The sequence below is a fragment of the Stegodyphus dumicola genome, chromosome 7 (genome assembly GCF_044657685.1).
Source record: "Stegodyphus dumicola isolate Sdum_Otavi_A_Nest chromosome 7, ASM4465768v1".
Lineage (NCBI taxonomy): Eukaryota > Metazoa > Arthropoda > Arachnida > Araneae > Eresidae > Stegodyphus > Stegodyphus dumicola.
The window spans coordinates 69431952-69458643 of record NC_140774.1 but is presented as its reverse complement, the minus strand read 5'-3'; the positions used below and the strand labels follow the sequence as shown (position 1 = coordinate 69458643).

General features: G+C 31.5%; 1 protein-coding gene across 1 annotated transcript; it reads right to left on the bottom strand.

Moving 5' to 3' along the window:
• Positions 1–1703: 1703 nt before the first annotated feature.
• Positions 1704–25623, bottom strand: LOC118184110 (calcium release-activated calcium channel protein 1-like). The gene is made up of 2 exons (XM_035353762.2): positions 25018–25623; positions 1704–4258 (listed from the first exon to the last, which is right to left on the bottom strand). The coding sequence occupies exons 1-2, from the start codon at positions 25222–25224 to the stop codon at positions 3752–3754; spliced, it is 714 nt and encodes a 237-aa protein (XP_035209653.1). The 5' UTR covers positions 25225–25623; the 3' UTR covers positions 1704–3751.
• Positions 25624–26692: the final 1069 nt, after the last annotated feature.

Genomic DNA, 26692 nt, shown 5'->3' with positions numbered 1-26692 from the left:
ATTGGAATCTTCATGTGTAAAATTCTTTAAATATGCAATTTTTATAACATTATTACATGCTACAGTTTTTTCTGCTCTCTTTTTATTTTCTGTTGTTTTCTACTTCTCCTTTTCTTATGTTATTTAATTTTTTTATAATTAAGGCAATACTGTATCTGACTCATGTTACTGTTAAAATTAAAGTCTAAAAAATCAATATAAATTTTAAAAAAAAAAAAAAAAAAACCTCATTTATTAAATTTTGAGTTTCTTTCTTTCATTTCTTTAGAATAATTTTTGTAATTCCTGGACATGCATTTTTTCAGTGCTTAACATTGACAAGACTGAATAACATCAATTATACTTTTAAGACTAGTCATCACCCACATGTTTCTCAGAGAAAAGTGGAAACATGCCCCCTTCTTTTCATACTGAGCTCTTTATCAGGAATGAGATAGGACACTTAAGGGCCATTCCCACTGGGGTTTATCTGAGCTAACAGAGTCAGTTCCATGTGTCAGATTTTTCAACTTGCTGCCCTATGGGAAAAAAACTGGTTTTGGAGATGGGTTGGCTACTTCAGTTGTATTCATTAGCTCAGATAAACCCCAGTGGGAATGGCCCTTTAGGGTTCTCTAAGGCTTCATATCCCCATGTTGTTGGCCTACGTTTCATACCCTTATTTATGGTGCTGGCTGTAACCTCAAACTCTTTCCTATTCTTCCAAATATTAACATATTCCAAGTCAGAAGAAAGGACAGCAGTTGTTACTGGATGCCTACCCAACAGGGAATTGCCAATAGCCATGTCTTTGTGGTCTTGGTGATTAGCAATTTTAATTTCCAGAGTGTAACCCTCTCAGCATAATGGGTTTAGACCAGAAATTTCGAAGTTTCCCAGATTGTTTTGGAAAAGTGATATTTTCTTGATTTTACTTGAAATTGACTCTCTCATTTTGTACCTTGACTCCTTTCCTTCCAATCTGAAATCAGATAGATAAGAATCTAGCAAAAATTTTCATGTGTAACGAATGGTAAAGCCATCCATCGATACAGACTTTTATGTCCATAACCCCTGGAGGATTAAAATAGAGAATTATTGTTTCAATGAAAAATTAGGCTTATTTTTATTAATTTTTACTTAGACTTGTTATATAGTGGCACTAGTCCATTGTAATTCACCTTTCATTTCTACCACAAAGTTGAAATGTAATTTGTAATAGGTACTGTGCAAATTTGAAATAAATGCATGAAAAATTATATAATGCAATAACATTCTGCGGGACCACTTTCATATTTGAGGCCCTTGCTACTGCAGGTATTGCAAAGGCCACTAAACTGACCCAGAATTGTTCTCGAAATGATTTTGGTATTTGTCAGGTTTGAGATGACTTCATTTTAAGCAATAAGTTAAGTACTGATAAAATGGATACAATATATGCACCCATCTTAAATTGCATACTAACATAGCCAATATTAATACATTTATAAACATTATATTATTACAAAATTGACAACTTATTTCAAGATCTTTGATGTTTATAATTTTAAAATGAAGTTTATTTTACTTGTTTTGGATATAGCAACATAATTTTTATATTTTATGGGTTTTTATTTTAAACTATAGGTCATAAAGATATAAATTTTTATATATTTTTATCTATTTAGAGCAAGGACTATCATTATGCAATATTTGTGAAACATTCTATATAAATATTTCAATGCTTTTGGCAACACAAGTATTTTATTGACTTCAAGCAAAATTATAAATTATATTTAATAAAAGTCGCAAGGTATTAAAAATAATCAGAATGCATTCACTACAGTTATTTTCACTTTTAATTCAGATAAGCATACTAATTAACTTTTATTTTCTTATAATTAATTAACACATTTTCTTTTCTTTTTAGTATACACATTCATTTATCTCCTTTATGCACGTTAAACCACTGAAAAAATTTCCAGCTTTTAACATAGACAACAAATATCTTTAAAATGAATTTTACTGTTTAATAAGCAAAATAATTCAGTGTCCTAAAAAATAAGCAGATTCAAAATAAAACGGATAAAAAATATAGTACGTGTATCTTTATAAATACAAGCCTATATTTGGATAATTGATACAAAATATAAGTAACAATAACATTTTGAATTTCACCTTAAAGTCCATAAGATATGACTTACAATATGATTAGTTTATACATATAAATTTGAAGCACTAAATTACCCGTTCAGAGCATTTCAGATTTGATACATTTTGCAATAATGCAAAATTCTAACATTCTATTTTATTTATAAAAACAAAATAAACATTGAAAAAAACTTTGTCTTTTTATTCAATATCTTGCCAAATAAATTCATAAATAACAACAAAAATGAAAATATTTTTTTCTTGATGATTTAGAAATGCCAGAATGCGAATCATGAATATGTTGAAAAAGGAGGGGACTTTATAATGGGAAAATGAATAACATAAATATGATTTTAGAAATTTTTTAAACTTTCTTTGAATTAAAATTTTTTCATACAATGAACAGAATATCAGTAAAAATTATAACTTCCTTCTAACTCACATGTTATGCTTAATTAGATGTTACTCGTGCTTCCTGTACTCAAATGGCCTAATATCTTTAGAATAAATTTTATATAATATACTGAATATCTTAAAATAAATTTTACATAATATACTGAATAATTTATATCAAATGCTAATATACATTTAAAATAGAAATTTAAACTTTTTAAACATATAATCAATTTAGTTTAAGCTACAACACAGCCCTCTTTATCCCCTAACACTTTTTAATTTAACTAAGCATTTAAAAGTAATTGGCATTGTTGCTGTATAAAACATATATTGCAGTACATATTTCATGCTTTTACATAAACATCTTTTTACATACCCACAGTAAAAATATCTATGTCTTGTTCAATTTTTTTGTATTTTTAATGGATTAAATATGAAATGAAAATAAGATTTTACATGATATATAATACTATAATAAATACATCATAAAACCAATGATCAGTTTGGCAGATGATTATATACAAGCATTAATAACAGATTTTGAAAATGTACAAAATCACAGAAAAACTCATTTCATAAAATGTAACCGAAAATAAAAATTTCAGCATGAATACAGGTATGAAATACAGATTATTCCATCAAATGTTTAAAATGCTTTCTTAATACATCATATCACACTCTAAAAATCGGTAATTGAAATGTGTTTTATTGATAATAGTTTTATTTACTATACCTATATAATCATAGAATAATTTTGCTAATATTTTGGAATATAAAGATACAGTCATTTTTTTTTTTTCCCAATTGTACACAACATAATAAATGTTTAACTTCATGGAACTTCCTGTAAAATTACATTTAATAAATAAATAAATTAATGAAATTTCAATTATTGCAACATTTTGCTTCAAATTATTTACAGAGACAACCTTTTATTATACAGTAAATATCAAACAAGAAGTAATTGAAATGATTATTTAAGAATATCAATGTAGAATGGAGCATAAAATAAAAATAGTAATGCAAAATTATAGAATATCAGTAGAAATCAGCACCATTTATACCACTCATTTTGTAAACTTGTGATGTGACTCATTCATTCATGACTAAGTTTAGAATCTCCTTCATTAATGAAATGTTTTAATGAACAAAATAAATATCAGTGTATTGTTTGAAGACTTTTCAATAATTTGATTATAAAAATAAAATCCTAGTACAAAATTCAACTACATTGTAATTAAAAACATCACACAGTCATCACATATGGCCCATTTGCTGATAACTCTGTGCCATTATTTTGTAACTGAGTAACCATAGTTTCAAGCTCTCTGAGTCCTTGAGTAGACCTTTCATACTTGTGGGCGACAAGCTTCCGATAAAAATGCACTGCAAACACAACAAATATCACAACAACAGGAATAAGTATAATTGTTGCAGCAGCTGCTGCAGGTACACTATAATCATAAAATTTAACCCAACACAGAATGGCAATTTCAGCCAAAAACAATAAAATTCCAAAAACTGTTGAACATGCCCATGCAGCTTCAATATAACGATGCATTTTTTCATGAGGAGACTCAGAAACAGCTGCTAATCCATGGATACTGGCTACAGCTTCTACATTAGGTAATATACAAGTAGAAATCATTAAAGCTAGAAGATGAACAGCCACTAGTAATGTTGTGCAGATGCTGAAAGCAATCAATAACCCAGTAGGCACCTTATTTGATAACTGCACTTCTACCATTGCTACCTGAAAGACAAAACAACAAGAACAACAACAAAATTTAACATGAACATAAAAAATGTAAATACAATAACATATAACATCAATTTTTATATATATTTTGTCATTCTATATCTAATTTTTCAATGATGTCATTAAAAAAATGTTTTTTTTTTTTGAATTTTAAGTAACACATCCACATCAGCACACATTAAAAAAAAAAAAAAAAAAAAAAAAAATTTCAAGTTTATGTGACATTAGGAGAGGGAGGAAATCTATAGAGGTAGTGAAAAAGCTGTCTCAATAACTTGGCTTTTTTACTGGTTTAGCATCAATAACTTGAAAGCTTATTATTTATTTTTTCTTTTTCTTTCTTTTTAAAATTTTTAATGTCTATACATTTCATAGCTGTAATTTTATTTAGTAACAATTTAATTTACAATAGTTTTCTTCTTACATTTGGGTAATTTTTCCTTATTACTTCAAGACAAAAAGAGTTTATTAAATTAATTCATTGATTTAATCAATTGTCAGTGCAAAATACTTCTTCACCACTGCATATTAAAACAAGCTCAATGATCTTGCTTAGCTCAAGATGTAGAATGCATCATCATAACGTGGGAAAAAAAAAAAAAAATCCAGAATGATAGTAGTAAGGGGGGGGGAAAGCACAGAACCTGAAATCACTATGAACATTTGAATTCAAAATGGTTATGTTCATGGTTGTTCAAACATTTATCTGGAAATTACAAAGAACAATTTTTCAGTTGCTATGTAATAAATGCATGTTATACTTACATAAGGGGTAAGTTTAACTTCATAATTTAATATCCTAAATTAAATACTCAAAAAGATTAATATGTGTATGCTATAACGAAAAAGTTAAAAGTATAATTAGTTCATTAAATGTAACAGGATCTAAGGACGATCAAAGATCCATCTAACTTTTTTGTCTTAACTATCAGACATTTAAAGGAATTTAACCCTCTGAGCAGCACGGATTTTTGAACCTGTCATGAAAACCTGTATTTATGCAGCATTTATTAGCTAAATTCATATATTTACTTATTTTAGCCTCTATTTTCATAAACTTACATTAATAAAGAAAGTAAGAAAGCAAAATATCTTAAGTTATAAGATAATACAGTACAAAGTCTGAAATCCGGACGTCCATTATCCGAAATGATCTATAATCTGGACCTCAAAGCCACAAACTTTTTTTTTTTTTTGTATGCTTTACGCATGCGCGTTTAATGTTTACGCATGCACGTTTAGCACGAAAAAACGAAGCAACTTACATTGAAAGAAATGTTTAATAAAGTATACAAATAAATATTAAGCCTTTTTTTGTAAATTTTGATACCCTTTAGATCATTAATTGCTCTTTATTTCATAAATTATGGTTTCATATTTTTAATTGTATAATTTCTGCATGCCATCTTACCAGATTTAAATTGATGATCTATAATCCGGAATCGCTGAAGTCCCAACAAGTCCAGATTACGGACTTTGTACTGTATATATCAAGTGACAAAAAATCACATGACTCGATAAAGCCTATCATGCTGCTTCAGAAGGTTAAGAGAGATGTTTGAAGTCATATAGGCATTCTTCTAATTTTTTCACCTAAATCTTTGAAATAACAAAGCCTCTTTGATTTATTGATGACTAAAGGGAATAACTTTTACAATATCATCAGCACTATAGCAAATAAGATTATCAGTCTCTGCCATCTGCCCGCTATGACTGGTCTAGTCTTTGAAAGCTAAAGCATTATTCTGGAGGAAGAGGAGATCCAATGTTTATCAACTAATCCAAATGAGGTTATTTTGAAGCTTATGTTTCATTAAAATTTTATTTATGATGACATGATTACTACATGCCTTTCTTCTTTAAATATCTAAAGCAATCTACACTAAAGAGTAAGTTCTTGTCAAAAGTCTGTGTTAAGAATACTGCTTCTTTCTCAATACCTCAAGACTGGAAAATATATTATAGATAAAATTTCTTCAAACCATTGCACTGATAAATTTTCCATCAGTAAACTTCATGCTTTATATTTTGCTTTTTTCCCCTTTCTTGAATGAAACCTCCAGCATCAGAATAAGATGTTTTAATGTCAGCACTGTTCTTCAGAATTCCCTTTGTAGCTATCAAGAGTTTTTAAATGTTATTCCAAAGATCTTAACATATTAGGCATCTCCTTAAGTTTCTTCAGCACTTACATTCCAAATCAAAATTATGATACCCAATTTAAAAGCCTGAACAAAATCACTAAATAGATAGAAAGTTCAGTGAAAATAAACAACTTGCTACTCAATGGTTGTCACTCCTTTTCAGTGATTTTTAAGATAATAAGTCACCTCCTTTGTTAAAGTTAAATATGAGTGAAGAGATGAATCACAAATGAAAATATGCAAAAAGATATTGTAACCTAGATACCTGTAATTTGCACATCAATGAGAATTTAGGGAAGTGTGAAGAGGAAATAAAATGACATTTTCATTACCCCCAGAATGCTACCCATTCGTTTCCTGGACGAAGCCCATAACAAATAACGTTGCCCTGCCTTCCCTAAAACACAAATTGGGACGTGCAACTCAGTACCTTTATAAGATCTTCGCTGCTACAGATAAGGACACTCCTTCTTACCAAAATATTTTCACATGTAGCATTTTTAGAACAATATTCGTCTCACAGACAACTGGTTAGCTGTAATGTTTCATTTCAGAATTCAACTTAGGTTCATTTCTGTGTTGCCTTGAAGATATCAAAGAGTATATGCAGAGAAAATTTTTGGGGTAGGCCTGAGGCTATCTGAGAGGGCTGAAGAAAATTCTATTTCTTGGGTGAATTAGATAAAGATGATTTTGCTGAGGTTGAAAATCACGAATTCACAGATAGCAACAAAGATGGAAATGAGGAATTATCATTTGAGAATAAAGACGAAGAAGAAAAAATCCTGGAAAAACAAACATACCCAGGAAGATGACAATATTAATTTGAAATATGCAGGTAAAAAAGAAAATGCTTGAAAAGTTGAAAAATTCCAAAAAATTTTGTCATGAAAATTCTATTATTTACTCTGGTAAAACTCAGCTCAGTGGTAAAGATAAGCGGTCATCTGTTCTTAAATCAAGCAATATTATTCAATTTATTAAACAACCAAAGGACTGAGCCATAAAAGGGACTGCATACACACTGGATCAGATATGCAACAATAAGTCATGTAGTAGAAAACTCACTGAAGGTCTCTTTTTTTTTTTTTTTTTTTTTCTTTCTTTTTTTTTTTTTTTTTTCATTTTGCAGCATGATAAATATCAGTTTAAAGAATGCAAGTGAATATATGTGCATAATATAAAATCTGAAAAAGGCATTATCGAGAAAAAAGTTTGCGATAAAGCTAAGTGAAGATGTTCTTGCTCCATGGATGAAGAAGCCTAACACCATACCAACTTTGCCTTGATCAACAAGAACAATTATAAGAGAGCTGTTGAAATTAGATTTGAACATTCAACCTCTTGAACAATCTGACAGTAAAAAAAGAAAAATCTGTGCATTTTGCCTATTAAGTTTGCACATAATGACTCCCAACTTTCATCAAACATGTTCCAGAATAATGCACAGAGAACATGCTAGTATGTGTAAAGACTGCTTTGGGAATAAATAAATGATACTTTCTTGCTAACTTCCAAAGTCCTTAAATCATCTGCAGGTAGTATACTTCTATTTTAACTAACTTTTAAAATAGGTTTTAAACACACTTACGCACAATTCGTCACGGAGACAGACGGCAACCATTCCCATAAGTTTTTCAAAGGGTAGCATTCTAGGGTTAATATCAAGTTTCTTTAAAAAGATGTGCTCAGTGAGGAATAATGGTAGATAAAAGCAAAATTTGAAAATTTCTGCAACAAATAAATAAGATATACCTATTGTATGCCACATAAATAAGATGTATCTTTTCTTTGTGAAGCATAAAAAAATACAGTCAAAAGTCTTTAATCCGGACATCCATAATTCGGAATGATCTCTAATCTGGACCGCAAAGCTGCAAACTTTCTGCGCAATGCGCGTTTAATGTATAACGGACGGTATAAGCTAAGCTAAAATTATCTAATTATCTATTTCAGTTAATGTTGCAGATTGCGATGTTCCTTAATCTTCGAATTGGATCCGACTTATTATTTTTTGACGACTGTTAGAGCAATTTTATAAAAGTAAGCTTGAACTTTCGATTATGTAAAAAAGAATTTCCGATACTGGAGCTGCCAAAGGATCTACAAAGCGAAAGCATGTTTTGATGTCCATCAAGCAAAAAGTGAAATTGCTGCAAAAAATGGATAAAGGCATATCCTTTGTTTCTCTAACCATTCCGAAATCTGTTTATCAATTTCACGCTGCACTGGGGGGGGGGGAGTTGCGTCGCGCAATGAACTGGAAGTTGATCTGTCAGCACTATCCTTATCTTCAGGGCAGGTGTTTTTATTTCCTTTGGCTTATAATTCCTTACTAATTGTAGTATTTCATCTCGATGTACTCCGATGTTATTTAAAACAAATTATTTAAAATCCGGAATCGCCGAAGTCCCGACGAGTCCAGATTAAAGACTTTTGACTGTACTATTTCACTGTATCTTTGACCCAAGATCGCTGAAAATCAATGTAAAATTGAGAGAGAAATTTAACACTTGAGACAATTTACAAATTATCCTTTAATGATAACTTGGTAGCGAATTAGTGATGCAGATATAAATTAGAATAATGATCTGAAATAGTTATTTAGTCCTATGCTTCCATTCAGTTATGTTTAGTCTTTTTTATAAAAACTATAATAATAAAAAGTATTATATGAAATTTACCTTTCATCTAAATTAAAACTATAATCATTAGATAGTTATTTACTATTATACTTCCTTTCTTGCATTAGGATTGCCCCAATTATTTTTGGCAGCACAGGCATCAACAATAGTTTGGTGATTTTTTATGGTCCTCAAAACAGAATAATACCAAATATATTTGCAGATGCCCCTTGGTGATATACAAATACTGAGTTTTTGCAATTCTTTGACTTTTGTAGTGGCGATTTTTCCGAAAATCGCCGCTACACAAGCCAAAATAACAAGTCAAAGAACTGCAAAAACTCGGTATTCATGTACACATTGACCTATTTTCACTTAAAAAAACATCAGAGAATCGCACACACTTGGCATTGTGCACTCCCTTGACTTTATCCATGCAGACATTGACCTACTTTCCCTTAAAAAAAAAAAAAAAAAAAAAACGGAGAATTGCACAAACTAGGCATTGCACACCCCCTTGACTTTGTCCATGTACACATCGAACTATATTCACTTAAAAAGTCAAAGGAGCAACCAACAAAAAATATATAATCTCAATAAACTACATTTTAAATCAAACAATGAAATAACATAAAAATGGAAATTCATCTTTACACTACACAAAGGAAATATCCACTTACCTTTTTTACGAATTAATGTGTATTCAGTCAAACAAAATTCCTTAACAGCATTGAAAAATTTCCTAAAATTATCTGAACTAGAATCCTTCACAGCCCCGTTATCGTCCGACATTCGATCATATGCATTTCCTTCCTACAAACAGGACACTTAACAATGGCTACTAAGTGCACCTTCATTTACACACCAGTCAATTAATGCTCTTTTCCCCTTTCTTTCCAAATTGTACAGAAACTTCAAAATCTTACCACATTTAGCCATTTTACCATCTAAACCACAAAACATGCAGCGTACTTCCTAACCAACACACACCAAAAGCCCTTACAAATCTTTTCCCATAATTCAAAATTTATTCAGTCATGCAACCAATTACGTCATAATAGGGTTTCCATAACATTCAACTACTCAGGTCACCATAAATGAAACAAGTTCACGTTAGTACAAGAGCATCCTTTAATCTACTCTAATCAAATACACTTCTGTCAGAATGAAGACAATCATGAACAAATGCTTCATTAATAACTCCAACAACATATCTTTCGAACTAAATCCAGCTTAAATACACAAACTGCAATATCGAAAAATAATGTTAAATTAAGCATATCTTTAGAATTTCCGATATACACAGTCTCGCAAGCTGGAGATAAAAGTATTTTTTTTCTATATAACGTTGCCATTTCTCGCTTTTAAAGCACTGAGTTTGTAAATCAAAAATTCGTTAAAGTTTTACAAAATATAAAATCTATAATAAAACAAATTCCAAATTTGGGATTTCAGATGCCCATATTCGCAGTAGGATTTCGTCATTCAAAATTCGATGGCTCTATGTACCATTGTTTTATCACAATGCGAGAAATAGACAATCATTTATGCATATTCTTCATTATTTAATTTCTTCAAATATAATGCAGGACTCTAACATTCCGTGGCAACAGTTTGAAAAGTGAACCGACGTTTATGAGTCCGACGCAAAATTGCAAAACGAAAACAATAGTCCTTCAGGGACAAAGCCCCTTTGGACTTAAAAAAAAAAAAAAAAAAAAAAAAAAGGACAGTGCTATATCTCCCCTTCTACTGGGGCGATTCACGAAATTCAAATTGCGTTCTTCATGTCTCGAAAGCGCAACTTAAGATAAATATTAGATTTATATATAACACTATTCTAACATAGGTATTTTGACACAAAATCGGACTTTTTCTGAAATAACATACCAATTTTTTTACATATTTCGATTCTACAACTCAAATTATGCCAGAATACCAAGTTTTGTAAAAATCGTACGAGTAGTTTTTAAAATATTAGCTCCTCAATGTTAATTGAATTTGGCAAATATTTATTTATATCTCTTTTTTTTATTAAAATTTTTTGATTTTTTCTCTCACATTTCGAAATTTAGGTTCATTCCAAATAAAATTTACCCATTTTTTGTGTTTTATTTTTTAAATTTCTATTTTTAAATAATTTTTATAAATTTGTTGAAAAAAATTTTGCATTATAACCTATAAAATTTTTACCATCATCTTAAAGTAGGTATAATTTTAAGCATATCTGCAAAAAATTAGACTTTTTTATTCAAAATTTTCTAAAATATACACAAATTTACATATTTTCGCATTTTAAAATTTGGCATCTTTTTTTTGAGCGATAATAACACCAAATGTGGTCTATGGATTTTTGTTACACTGTATTGCCACAGCTATTTTTAACCTTAAATTTCAAGTAAAATTTTACGGAGAATTAATTATATGAATATAATAATTAATTATATGATTAATTATATTTTTCCCCTCAATGATGCATAATAAATATTAATACTATATGAAAAGCTATTTTTTTAAATAAATTTTTTAATATTTTTTAAAATTTCTCTCTATCTTTTTTTTTTTTTTTTTTTTTTTAAATAAGAGTAAATGTTTACCTTCGGCATTTTATCGTCTGCTACTTTACTTCGTTTAAATCGAATTGTCTAAAACTGAGAATTTTCGTTTGATGTTTATTTGAATTTTATGACATTAACTGCACAATTTATTTCTAAACAAACTGATGCTTTTGAAGTGGCTGAAAGAGCGGCTGGTACTTTCATCCATATTTTTAAAGCACAGTATATTTTTATAGAAACATAAGATTTAGAATAATCATTTTTATAAAAGTCAAATTATGATATAAACATACAGCCCTCTAGAGACTGAATTAATGGAAGTTCAATGGTTATGTAGAAATGATCTGCAGCTACTTAATTGCTGGATAAGTCAGCAGATTCTGTGGACAAGTAAGAATAATTATATAAACAACACCCAACATTCTGAATTCAATTAACAACGAGGATACGATGTTTATTAAATGAATTCAAGAAGTTTTAAAACATAAAAAATCAACTCATTTTTTAACCTAAAATGTATTTTTGTGCGTAGCGTATTTTCATTATTCTAATTTAAAATTCTAATAATTCTTAAAATTTTAATTTTGAATGTAATTGTCAAGAACTGAATCCTAATCATCAGTAATATAATAAGTAATTATTACGGTTATTAATAAATCCTTCTTATAAAGTAATTGCAAATATTTCAAAAAACTTTCTGTCTGAATGCAAATATTTTTAATTTTATATTAATCAAGATAGCACACGATATTATTTATTTGCACTTCAATTCTTAACGTCAGTTCTAGTAGAAGTTACAAATCAATTATATTTAATTAAAGATTGGATTGGATTATTTAATTATGGCAAAGCACACGAAGGCTATCTGTCTAAAGGGAGGGATGCCTTCGTGGAGGACTTTCTAAGGGAAACTGGCTCGTATACACGTTAGACATGGGGAAAACCACGAAAACACCCATACAAACAGCCTGTTCGCGGGATTCGAACCTCGGACCGAACTACCAGCGATCAGCGTCTTTACTGCTCAGCCGCTGGTGGGCTATTTAATTAAGGAATGACCATCTAAGTTTAGAAACAGCGTACCGTAACAGCAATTCAATTATTTGCGTCGTATCTTTCATGTTACTCCCGATTGGCAAGCTACATGATTTTTAATGAGTATTCGGGTTTTGCTAGTAACTTCACTTGGAAATCGCGCTTAAACTAGGTTAGTTGGTTATTTGAACATAGAAAGAACATGGGAGCTATTTGATTAAGATGCTTTCATAGAGAACCTTTGTAAAGAGAACCTAGAAAACTACGAAAACCAACCATGCAGCCTGGGTTAGACTTCGCAACAAACAATTAGTATTTAACAATCTTCAAATGCTAGGCAACTGGTGAGGCTCCAATTAAATCTCCAATTTAATATTTTATTTGTTAATATTTAAAATATTGTTGTATTCTTAGACACAAAAAGCAGAATTTAAGTTTTGTTAACTCGTTAGTAAACTACTAAGCCGTAGTGAAAATGAATATTCAATTTCTTTTGCAATAATTGTATTCACTTAATATTCTTGGAGTATGAGGTAAAGAAGGAATGTTCTCGGAAGATTAAAGAAGTGTTTAAATCCAGTGATATTAGGTTTGTCTTACAAGCTCAGGATCAAAACGATTCTGCAATTGCCCGAGTAGTTGACTTGTAAATGGCTGTGAATTAAGCAGATGACTTTTAATCTTACATTTTCAGTCAGAAAACGTATTCCCCCCCAAAAAAGTACTTTGTATTGCATGGCAATGCATCTTTTCATTATTCAATAACCAGTTGGAGAACCGCTTGTGTTCCGAAAATAAGTATGTGTATTTAATCGTCCTGCATGTTATTCAAATTTGTCTTCTTGTGGTTTTTTTTTCTTTCCCAAAAACTAAAGTTGCCTCTCAAACGAAAGTTTTTTGACATTGAAGAGACAAAAGGAGTATGACATCTACTTTTAGAGGCATGTCAAAAACAGATCTCTACAAGCCTTCTCTTCCATTACATGTTGTGCAGTCAAACAAAAAGTTGCATCAGCGCAAATTCTATAATCTATTTTTATTACACTCTGATTACATTATTAACATACAGTGAATATATACTAAATCTTTTACTTCAGCTTAAGTAATTCAGAATTCTTGACGGCATTGTTGTCAGAACTAGGACTTAGAAATAAGTCAAATTAAATATTCCGATAACCCAATAAATTCAAGGTCGAAGTTTCAATATTTTATTTTTGGAGGGAGGGGAAATTTTTTCAGTTTTGGTCCATTATCCTAAGTATATTTGATTCAATTCTTTATCTTCAATAAAAGCGAAAAATTTACACTTGGTATACATATAACGCATAGCTTCAAATTAAAATTTAATAGTATACAGAGTGGTTATAAGTAAAGTTCCACATTGAAACGGTCATAAAAGGAAAACTACTGGATCAAATGTTATCAAACTTGGTAATGGTGTAAAGGAGGTCGTGGGAATTTATTTTCCGCGAAAAAAAGGAAGTTTGAAACCTCACCACCAGGGGAGAAATTGCGATGTATGCAATACTGTTAAACGAAATATGGGCCGGAATCTAACTTAACCTTTTTTTACACGGGTTTAATATGTTGTATACCCTTAAGAAACTTTGAAGTAGGCAAATTACCATTTAAAAGTGTTAAATTCGATAAAAGTCGAGTGCGCCATCCGTGTAAGTGAGAAATTCGTCCATGAAAACCACGAATTAGCGATTAGAAAGTGTGAGATCGCAAATCACATGCACAAGTACGTACAATCTGGAAACCGTTTTCTTAGAGAATACTAATTTGTAATTTTTTAAGCCTGAATTTGGCCCTAAAACATGAAGATTCAAAACGCTTTTAATCGATTTGTGCCAAAGAAATCCCTCATGTTATCTACCTAGTTCCATTGCATTCTCCTACTGCATTCGATTGCATAGCAGTCATTCCACACCATCTGCATACTTGCCAACCTATGACACTCAAAAATCAGGAGATTTTTTTAAGAAATCAGGAGATTTTTCACAATGTTAAAAAGACTTTTTAAATGATAAAAATATGGTTTTTAATACTGAATTAACTTTAAATAGTAACTAATTCTTAAATGCAAGCAACACAAAAATACCTTACACATAAAAAAACATTTTTATTACTTGCATCGTTTAAGGGATAAAAAAAAAAAAAAAAAAAAAAAAAAAAGACACTTTAATCAGTTTTCATACAAATGTTATAAACAGTGGCAGATTTTGCTTTCTTTAAGAAAGTAACTTCCTAATTTTGTTCACTGCAATTGCCACGTAGGCCTGCTTTCGCTAATAAAAGTTCTAATGTATCATCACTAATATTAGATCTAAATTTAGTCCTCGTTTATGCAACAGCACTGAAAATCCTCTCACACTCTGCACTACTATGGGGAACTGTCAAGATGGCCAACACAATTCTAGACAGTTGACTATATTTTAAAATTCCATCAGCACCTTTCAGTTTTCCAATTAAACTCCACTGGGTGTCAATCCTAGCTGATTTCATAACTTCATTCAAGTTTTCTAATTGTAAACTGCTGTTATGCAGCTGTTGGAACTGTTTCAATTTTTCCTTCCTTTTAGAACTCCTTTCAAGATAATAATAAATATCAACAATGTGTTCATCCACATTTACTGGTAAAGAAGCTTCCCCCTTTTCAGCTGCTAAATTTAAGAGGTGACAGGTGCACCTCATAATCTGCAAATCTGAATTTTCCTTTCTTAAGATGCCTGCAACACCAGTCTTCAAGCTTACCAATACTGGTGCATTATCGGCACCAAGTGCTAAGCAATTATACAGAGGGCCTGCATTTTCTTTTAAAGTTTAATAATTAGCTGTGGTATATTAAAGCCTGTCAAATGTCCTTCTGAAGTGGGGACAGAAAGTAAACTGCACTCAATTTCTGAAGACTCTGGATTTAAAAAAGAAACAACAATTGGATACAGTTTTGAATCGGTATTATTGCTTCCATCCGTAGAGAGGCAGAACAGAGCTGTTTTAGTGCAATCAATAACTGAAGATTTATTTTTCAAACCCATTTCTTTAACAATTGCACCTGTTTTGGTTCTTGCACTTGAGTATTTCTTAGCAATTTCACTATCGGGAAACATTTTTCTAAATAAAGCTGCAACGTGATCCGATGCATTCAGTGGCAGGTTGTGCTCCAGTAAAAAGGCAGAGAACAGACATTCTGCATTAATAACTTTTTGGTCCTTTGTTTCCGAAGAAAATTTTATTTTTTCAAAATGACTCATGTTATCCTTGTGTTTTTGTGTTCGCACATGTTTGAGAACATCCACCCATCCACATTGCGAAATCGAAAAATCGCAACGACAGGCGGTGCACATCGCAAATTTATTACACTTCCTTGAGGAAATAATGGAAGGAAAGTCAACTGTGTACGATTTTTGAAACGTACATGAGTATTTCATTCTCGCAGACATAACAAAAGATGATAATTTCTAAAACTATTTCCCGAAGGCACGTGCACTCACACAACTCCGGACAAATTGAACGAAATAACTAAAGAACATCCAAATAACAGCTTGCCTTGTCCTCATTGGCTAATATATGCCAGCTGACGCGCAGTGGAGTTCAATGCCCATTGGAGAACTGGAGAACGACATTTCTGGGATACGTATAATGCTCTCACTCACAAAGCAGAAGTTATCTGATTCATAAGGTTTTGTTTTAGATATAATCTAGAGAAAATTCAATTGCTTTCAGACGTCCAAAATCACTTTTGTTCATATAACAAAGTATTAAGCCAAGTTCCATAAAAATCGTGAGAAATTTTAAGAATAAGAAAAAGTCGGGAGAAATATATTGTAAATCAGGTTGGTGGGAGATCGGTCGAAAATCGGAAGTCTCCCGCCTAAATCGGGAGAGTTGGCAACTCTGCATCTGGTTTCATAACTGAACCATTTTTTTCTGAATAGAAGTTGACAGCTGGATCACTGTGATTGCACCTCGCCTAGAGTCAATGTTAAAATGTTTCGTGATACACGGACTGCACTAACGTGGCATTTTAGATACTAGGATTTTTATGCAGGGCTGGGCCCCACCTCACATGTATTGCACAGTTACTTAGGCAACATTTCACGAATGAACGTCTTATAGGCCGACACTTCCCCTTTTCCCACCAGACCTCATCCTCTGTGACTTTTGGCTATGGGGTTATCTCAAAAGCACTGTTTATGGTGATAATCTAAACAATTTGGCAGAAATGAAAAATTTGATACACTGACATGTCCGTAACATTCCTTCTGATATGCTAAGAGCTGCTGTTGAGAATGCAGTAACAGAATTTAACTTGCTTTCGGAAAATGCTGGACGCTACATTGAACATGCTTTGTAACACGTTTCGGAAAATATTAAACACATTTTAAACAGATGTTTTCGTGTCTTATTTCATTTAACAATATTGAATACAGCGCCATTTTTCCCCTGGTGGTGAGTTTTTGAACTCTTTTTTTTTTTTTTCGTGGAAAATAAATTCCCATAACCTCCTTTACACGATTCCCAAGTTTGATAACATTTGGTCTGGTAGTTTTCCTTTTATGACCATTTCAAATTGAAATTTTAATTATAACCACCATGTAAAGAAGTTTTAAAAGATTAAAGTTTTTAAAAGATTAAAGATTTTAAAGCTTTAAATGATTGACAGTTTAATTCAAGTCCCAGCTTTAAAAAAATATATATAAATATAATCTTTTATATTAATCCTCTTAGAAAGAATGTTTCAAGAAGCTAATTTTTCTCTCGAAAAGCTAATTTTTCTTTCTTATAGATTGTATAAAAAAACATGATCTTTAATATGATTTAGATTGTTTCAGCCGATATAAGAATCGGGTCACTCAGTGGTACAGAATAAACCCTGCTGGACTGTTTTATTTCTTTGTCATTTAGCAAAAATCTTTTAATTAAAATATTTATCCTTTGGACTTCGCTTTAAACTTTATTTATAGTTAAAATGACTAGAAAATGAAAAGCTGTCTTTAGCTGAAACGCAATTCATATAATTGATATTTTAAAAAATTGACAAGAATGCAAAATTTATGGAAGTCTAGCAGTCGAAAAATCTTAATTTTCTTGTGTGAGCACTGAAAATAACAGTAGAAGGAAAGAAGAAAATTAGGGAGAGAAGTAAGCAAAAATTTGCAGGGAAATTTGGCTGTCAGACATACCAAGATGTTAAAAAAGTTGGACACTTTCGAATATACTTTCAGGATACTTCAAAGAATTTAGGTGTTCAAAGAGAAAACACTTGGACGTGTACACCAGCAAATACCATCAATTGAGCTTGTGTTGACAAAAATGATATCATTGCAGATTAAAGTGAAGAGCGACTGGTTTTAAACTATATGGTTGTGTAAATTACGTTATAGAACATCATATCGTATCATAAATGGAGAATCCCATGATTTTCTCAGTCGAATTATTTGAAGATTCAGGAGTTTATCCAATGATGTATGTGGATGTCACCTAAAGTTGTTTTTTTCCCTTCCTGTTGAAACAGCGGCCGAGCGGTAAAGTCGCTGAACAATGGTAGTTCGATCCGAGGTTCGAATCCCGCGAACGGGCTGGCTGCATGGGCATTTTCGTGGTTTTCCCCATGTGTAACGTGTATGCGAGCCAGTTTCCCTTAGAAAGTCCTCCAGGAAGGCATCCCTCCTCTTAGGCAGATAGCCGTAGTGTGATTTGTCATAATTAAATAAACCAAAACCTTTTGATGAAACCAGTCTTTCCTTTCATCTCATACCTTCAAAATGTTTAGCCTCTAAAGACTGATAAACGCTCTGACGAAATACTTCATGAAGAACTTTCTAAGGGAAACCAGCTGTCATACGCGGTACACATGAGGAAATCCACGAAAACGCCCATGCAACCAGCCCGTTTACTGGGGTTCGAACCCCAGAGTGAACTACCAGTGTTCAGCGACTTTACCGCTCGGCCGTTTATGGGCCTTTATGAAATGGAAGGCGATAACTTTATTTAAAATGATTGTCAGAAATACCAAAATGTTTCCAAAAGTTGGATACTTTTTAATATACTTTCAGAATGCTTAAAGAAAAAGAGAAGAAAAATAAATTTTTTCGTAAAATTTAATATTCATATTTTTTTAAATTTAAAACTTTTCAATCTTATGATATTTGATTCTTGCGATTTCAAAAATAAAATATTTGACTAAAATATGAGTAACATTTTAAGAAACCAAATGTAGGATAAAATTGTGGAAAGCAATGGCCACAATGATAAAACTGTTTAAAGCTGTGTATGCAAGTCATCCTAAGTTAAAATGTCGGTTCTACATCTCTCTTATTTATACAGTCAAAAGTCGTTAATTCGGACACCCATAATCCGGAATGATCTATAATCCAGACCTCAAAGCTAAAAACTTTCTGCGCATGCGCCACGTTGACACATGCGCATAGGCATTTACGCGTGCGCGTAAGACCTCTTACGACTGCACATTTGCGTGTGCGCAAGCGCAGAATACGTTTTCGCGTGCGCGTTTTATGTATAACGAATGGTATAAGCTAAAATTATCTATTTCAGTTAATGTTGATGATTGCGTTGTTCCTTAATTTTTGAATTGGATACGGCTTATAATTTTTTGCAGACTGTAAGAGCAATACTATAACAGTAAACTTGAACTTTCGATTATGTCAAATAGAATTTCCGAGTCTGGAGCTCCCAAAGGATCGTTACGAGTATGTTACGATGTCCATCAAACAAAAAGTGGAATTGCTGCAAAAAATGGATAAAGACATGAAGAACGTGACAGAGAGGTTAGTGTAAACGAAAAAATTTCGATTGACAAGTTAGTCGGTATACTCGGCACAGCAATTAACGGGACTTGAACAGTGGAACTTTGTAACTGAACAAAAAATTATGTCTGTTTATAGAATTAAAGAGAAAGTATTATCACATAAAACGAAGCAACTTAAACAACTTACATTGAAAGAAATGTTTAATAAAGTAAACAAATAAATATTAAGCTTTTTTTTTGGTAAATTTTGATACCCTTTAGATCATAATTGTTCTTAATTTCATAAATTACGGTTTCATATTTTTAATTGTATAATTTCTGCATGCCATCTTACCAGATTTAAACTGATGATCTATAATCCGGAATCGCCGAAGTCCCGACGAGTCTGGATTAACGACTTTTGACTGTATATATCTTTTCTGAACGGAACATTGAAAGGCGTGTAAAACTGTGCTTTACTGTATTTTCTCTTTTAATATAGTATGCAGTTTTCAAACGCATCGTAGTCTGGGTTACAAAGTATTCTTCTGAAAGAAACGCAGTTCAAATAAATAAAATCAAATTCTGGAAAATTGATATTAATAAATATATTTAAAATGCTCAGTTCGAAGGAATAAATAGAGAAAATTTTAAAACAATTATCTGAAGAGACAATGTACCACAAACAATTAAAATAAAAGTATAAAAATTTAAAAATTACCTAAAATAATAACTATGACGAAAAATATATATAAAGAAAACTATTTGAAAAAAAAAATAAATGCTGCACCTTTATTTACATAGTTCGAATATGTAAATAGAAATTTTTAAAACAGTTATTCGAAAAAAAAAAAAGGTGCAACTTAAACAATTAAAATGAAATTCAAAAAAGAAAAAAATTACTTAAAATAATAAGTTATAATTAAAAATATAACATAAAGAATATTATTTGGAAAAAAGGAACGATGGTGACTTTTTTTCCTCTCACAGAAAAGGAAACTAGGTTGCCATATATTAAGAAGTTTGCCAAGTAAAGTATTCTTGGCGCAAACTGACAAAAAAGGGCCAACATAAATTTATGATTTTCTCCGTAAATTTCGCTCCAAATTTTACAAAATTTCATATTTAGGTGTAATTTGAGTCGTAGAATCGAAATATGTAAAAAAATTGGTATGTTATTTCAGAAAAAGTCCGATTTTGTGTCAAAATACCTATGTTAGAATAGTACTACATATAAATCTAATATATATCCTAAGTCGCACTTTCGAGACATGAAGAACGCAATTTGAATTTTGTCAATCGGCCCAGTAGATCAGGAGATATAGGACTGTAACTTTTTTTTTTTTTTTTAGCAGTGTACCAAGTACATTGACATTTGGGCTGATCTTTGGAATATGGTAACTGGTAGTTTGGCGACATTTTGGAGGCGATAAAGGTTACTACCTAGGACTTTGGTAATAATGTGAGAAATACTCAGTTCCGATTACACATTATTTTGTGTGAGGGAAATGAGAGATCATGAGATATGTCATGTGACATTAATGGACGAATTACAGTTCTTTAATCGGAAAAGGGGGGGGGGAATTTGGAAAACTGCAGTACTATATTATTTTGTATTAAGCTTCATTGTGTGTTGTGTGAAATAGTGTTGATTACTTTTCGGATTGCATGGTGCTATGTAAAGTGAATTCTAAATTTTTAATGCGTTTATCTGATACAGTCAAAAGTCGTTAATCCGGACACGTCGGGACTTCGGCGATTCCAGATTATCGATTTTTCTGGATTATAGATCATCAGTTTAAATCTGGTAAGATGGCATGCAGAATTTTACAATTAAAAATATGAAACCGTAATTTATGAAATAAAGAACAGTTATGATCTAAAGGGTATCAAAATTTACAAAAAAAAAAAGCTTAATATTTATTTGTTTACTTTACTAAACATTTCTTTCAATGTAAGTTGTTTAAGTTGCTTCATTTTTTATGTGATAATACATTCTCTTTAATTCTATAAACAGACATAATTTCTTGTTCAGTTACAAAGTTTCGCTGTTCAAGTCCTATAATTGCTGTGTCAAGAATACCGACTAATTTGTCAATCAAAATTTTTTCGTTTTCAATAACCTCTGTCACTTTCTTCGCTATCGGAAGTGAATTATAATGACGAGGCATTTGATTTAAATCATATCAAAGACGGAGTACATCAAAATGAACTACATTTAGTAAGCAATTATAAGCCAAATAAAAATAAAAACATCTGCCCTGAAGATAAGGATAGTGCTGACAGATCAACTTCCAATTCATTGAGCGTGCCACGGCGTTAAAGATAAACAAAGGATATGCCTTTATTCATTTTTTGCAGCAATTCCACTTTTTGTTTAATGGACTCCGAACCATTCTTTCGCTTTGTAGATCCGTTACATATTAGTAAATATAAATCGGAAATTCTATTTGACATAATCGAAAGTTCAAGCTTACTTTTATAAAATTGCTCTAACAGTCTGCAAAAAATAATAAGCCGGATCCAATTCGAAGATTAAGGTACAATGCAATCTGCAACATTAACCGAAATAGATAATTAGATAATTTTAGCTTAGCTTACACCGTCCATTATATATTAAATGCGCATTCGTAAACGTATTTTGCGCACGCGCGGATTCGCAGCCGTAAAGGTCTTACACGCATGCGTCAACGCGACGCATGAGCAGAAAGTTTGTAGCTTTGAGGTCCGGATTATAGATCATTCCGGATTATGGGTGTCCGAATTAACGACTTTTGACTGTAATAATAATAAGTTGAGATTGTGTGAAAGTAAGGATATTACAGATAAGTTTGAATGGCGGTGCAAGAAATCTGGTGAAAATCGACATTTTGTGAAACGGAGTGTAAGGAAGGCTACGTGGTTTGCTGAAATAGTTTGAGTGGTATATAAAATTGACAATTTTAAATATGATTTTAAATACAAAAATACATGACAATTTTATACTTAGTATATAGAGGTTTGCTGAAATACTTTGAATAGTTTGAGTATGGGTGAAATTTTATTAATTTCTTATTACTGGGTGAATAGACTGCCAGTTGACTACTGGATTTCGGATTTAGAAATTAGCAGTAGTACAGCAGCCGATTGGAACTCTTTCTGTAGGGAAGTGTGCGTGCCATGTAATGAAGATTCTGAAGATGAGGTAAGTTAGTATTTTTAATCATTTGAGGATATTATTTTTATGCATTGTTCTAAATGTAAGGAGTAAATAAATTAATAAGGTATTATTGGAAAATTGTTATTAGCAATGATTTAGTTTAAAGTAATTAGGATTGTAATCTAATTTTTATTAATTTAATGTATGTGCTTATTTATATTTTAAGTAGTGTTTTTTAATTTAGTTATATTTTAATTTAATGATCGTGATTTTGTGAGTTATATGTTTGTAGTATTTTGTAATACATTTGAGTAGTATACATTGAGTATTTTCAGGCATTTTCGTGAAATTTTTCTAATTCATGAGAAAAAAGCAGTGTACATGGATATAGTGAAGAGTGTGCACAATGCCATTTTTGTGCAATTCTGGGATGTTTTTTTAAGTAAAAATAAGTCGACGTGTACATGGTTTAGTGATATTTTAATTAAATGATAGTTATTTTGTGAATTTTATGCTTGTAGGAATTTGGTTTACGTTTAAGTTGAAATAAACGTGCATGGAAATAATTTAAATATTTGATACTAAATATTTGTACTGCTTCATGTATGAATTCGTTGGTGACGTGTATAATGTAATAGATGATTTAGAGGTAAAAGTTTTTGGATATTTTATTTATTTTATACGTGGAAATGTTCATCCTTGGAAAAGGTATGTACTTTTTCGCGATCAGGTATGCCAAACTACCAGTTACCATATTCTAAAGATCAGCCGCAGATATTTTTACAAATTTACCCCCTTTTCAGATTAAAGAACAGTGATTCGTCCATTAATGTCACATGACACATTTCATGATCTCTCATTTCCCTCACACAAAATAATGCATAATCAGAACTGAGTACTTCACACATTATTCTCAAAGTCCTAGGTAGTAACCTTTACCACCTCCAAAATGACGCCAAACTACCTGTTACCATATTCCAAAGATCAGCCGGTTAATCTTTGGATTATGGTAACTTGGCAATTTTTTGGAGACCAACCCTGCTACAGAAAACTCCTAGTTTTTGTTTGGATGCCATTTTGTTTTCAGGAAGTAAAGGCATGTTTTTTTTTTACTCAATAATATTTTTTTCCCAACAATTTGCTAGAACTTTTATGGAACATAAGTGCTTAATCATGACGAAGATTAGGTGCAAAATTCGGAGAAAGTGCAGAATCGCCCACTGCTTGCCGCGTTTTTAAGAATTGCACATACACGGTATCATGCATGTAGACGTCAACCTATTTTCACTTAAAAAAACATCCCAAAATTGCACAAAAATGACACTGTGAACACTCTTGACTTTATCCATGTACACTGCTAAAGTCCTAGCTAGTAACCTTTATCGCCTTACCAAAGTGTCGCCAAACTAATTGTTACCATATTCCAAAGATTAGCCTAATTTTTTCATTACTAAAGGAAACAATCTCAGAAAGAAGAAGCACCTCTTGAGCCCAACCATGATTACTCATATATCTTTTCTATGTGGTGGGACAATAAAACTAGAAATAACACTAATAACTTGTAAGTAATAATTAAAAATTTTGCTGGAAAGGACTTTTTTAAATTTTCAACTATTTTTTGCTGATAGGAAGGCAAAATATAGTGCATGTATTTCTATTTCTTAAAGTGATATTAACCATTTTCCAATGTAAAATAAGCGTTATCCAGGGATGAGCTATAGTAGGCTTGCATGAGTCCTTTGTTAAATTTGTGAACTCCTTGTTTATTTTACTTGCTTGTTATTCACTATAAGAAAAACACACGTCTTGCGCATCAAATCATTCTATTCCAAACATTAGATTTTCTATTAAAGCATGAAGTAAAAGTAAATTATTTTTAGAATTTCACTAAGATGGCTTTAATAGGAAAACTGTACAGTGAAATTCTTAACAGAGAAAGGTAAAGCCAGTACAGACACTGTTGATACTGGTATTCAAGCTGAATGAGCTTTCGGCTCAATGAAGAATATTTCAACAAGATGGGTAAAATCCTAGTATACGGTACGGCCTTGGCGCGATTTTGAAAACTGTTGCTAACACCAAAATGATTCGTTTACTGCTCATCATAATGTCATCAAAAGTCGCCAAATCCCGTGTGAACTGTATACTAGGATTAAACTAGAAGATCTTTGACTATACATCATATTTTGGATTTAATGACCATCTCCTTAAATAGGAAAATCTTCAAAGATGAATTTAATCCTAAAATTTATGGTTCTTTAAACCTTTCAAGAGATCAACTAAGAGACAACTTTTTCTTTTGTTAAAAATAAAACATTTCTTATGAATCTGATATTTGTTTTTGTAAGCTAAAGTATCAGCCTTTTGTTAAAATCATTATTGCAGTTACTTAATTTGTAAAATTATAAAAGTGCTAATTTCCAAAAAATATCTGTATTAATCGTAAAGAAAAAAAGTATGACTTTTGATTTACATTTAGATGAATTCGAATTCTCTTACCATTGCAAATCCTGATAAAAGTGCAGATGTTCTACTTGATGCTTTAAGTTTCGCCCTGCTCAGGTGCAGACGACGCCAAGACAAAGCGTTGACATTATTTTCTGGTTTAGACATTTCTCTCATTAAAGACTGCAACATCCAGTCTGATATTACGTTACTGCGGCTAGCGTCTGGTCCAAAAAATTCGGCATTAGAATAAAAATGCATTCAATTTAGGATTTAAAAAAAGACAGATCTACACTTGACAACTGCATAGTAAGTATAAAGGCTAGACGGATTACAGAATATCATTTTAATATAAACTCTCATAAAGTAGCAAAGGCTTCCATAATATTTTTGAATTATATTACACATGAATATAAGCCTATTTAAAAACCAAATATATGACAAAAAGAACTTCTACACCCTCCACATCTACCTACACAAACAATGCGCAAACTTCCGTTTGGATTAGTGGCTGTTGCCGAAACCGTTCACATAAATTTTGTGAAAAAGAAAGACTATTTGTCTGCTTGAGACAGAAAAACGAAAGGAGACTGCTTGAGACAGAAATTCTTAGGAAAAATTAATAATACGAGGGCCATCCAGGAAGTAGATTACGTTTCCGTCTGTGTCCGCTAGGGGCGGGGCTAGCGCGGCCATCTTGGGGTCAGAGCGTTGCGCAGCTCAGTCTGCATCTAGCCGTGCTAGTGAGAGGTTCGTGCTGTGCTCCGTTCAGATACTGTGACGGTTTGAAATGTCTGCGTTAATTGAAAATCCCGCGAGCTGCGAGGTGCGCTCAGTAATAAGGTTTCTGACTGCAAAAAACTGTAAACCGATAGAAATCTATCGGCAGCTTCGTGAAGTGTATGGGGACAACATTATCACTGAAGGTGGAGTGCGTCAGTGGGTCATAAGATTTCAAAATGGCCGAACCAATGTTCACGACGAAGATCGAAGTGGGAGACCCAGCATAGTGACCGCCGAACTTCTCGAAAAAGTCGATGCTAAAGTCCGTGAAAATCGAAATTTCACAATAACGGAACTTTCTTTGAGTTTTCCACAAATTTCGCGAAGTTTGTTGCACGAAATCATCAGCGAAAAGCTTGGTTACCACAAGTTTTGTGCAGGATGGAAGGCAAGAAGAGGTAACGAAGTGGTTGAAGGCGCAGGCGGCCGAATTTTTCGACGAAGGAATTTCCAAGCTCGTACATCGCTACGATAAATGCCTTAATTTGTATGGTGACTATGTAGAAAAGTAGTATTTGAGTGTGGCTTTCATCTGTATATAATAAAATTTGTTTCCTATACTTTGTTTATTTTTTTATTCCAAAACGTAATCTACTTTCTGGATAGCCCTCGTATAATATTTGTTATTAATATTGCATTTGTTTTACAGTTTTATAATATTTGAAATAATATTATAAAAATTTATAAAAAATAATTGCATTTATAAAATATCAAAAACTATACACACATATATATATAGTTATTTTTATAGTAAATTATAAAACAAATTATATAATAATATAATTAAAAAAACTATATATGGAGATTCTTCGGAGAATATAGTAAAATTAAATTAAATGTAAATAGTTCTCTTGCGCCATTGCCTCAAGGAATGAAATTTGAATTTAACAAATAAATATAATATTTAATAAAAAAAAACGAGGAGTGAATTAAAATTTTCCTCTTA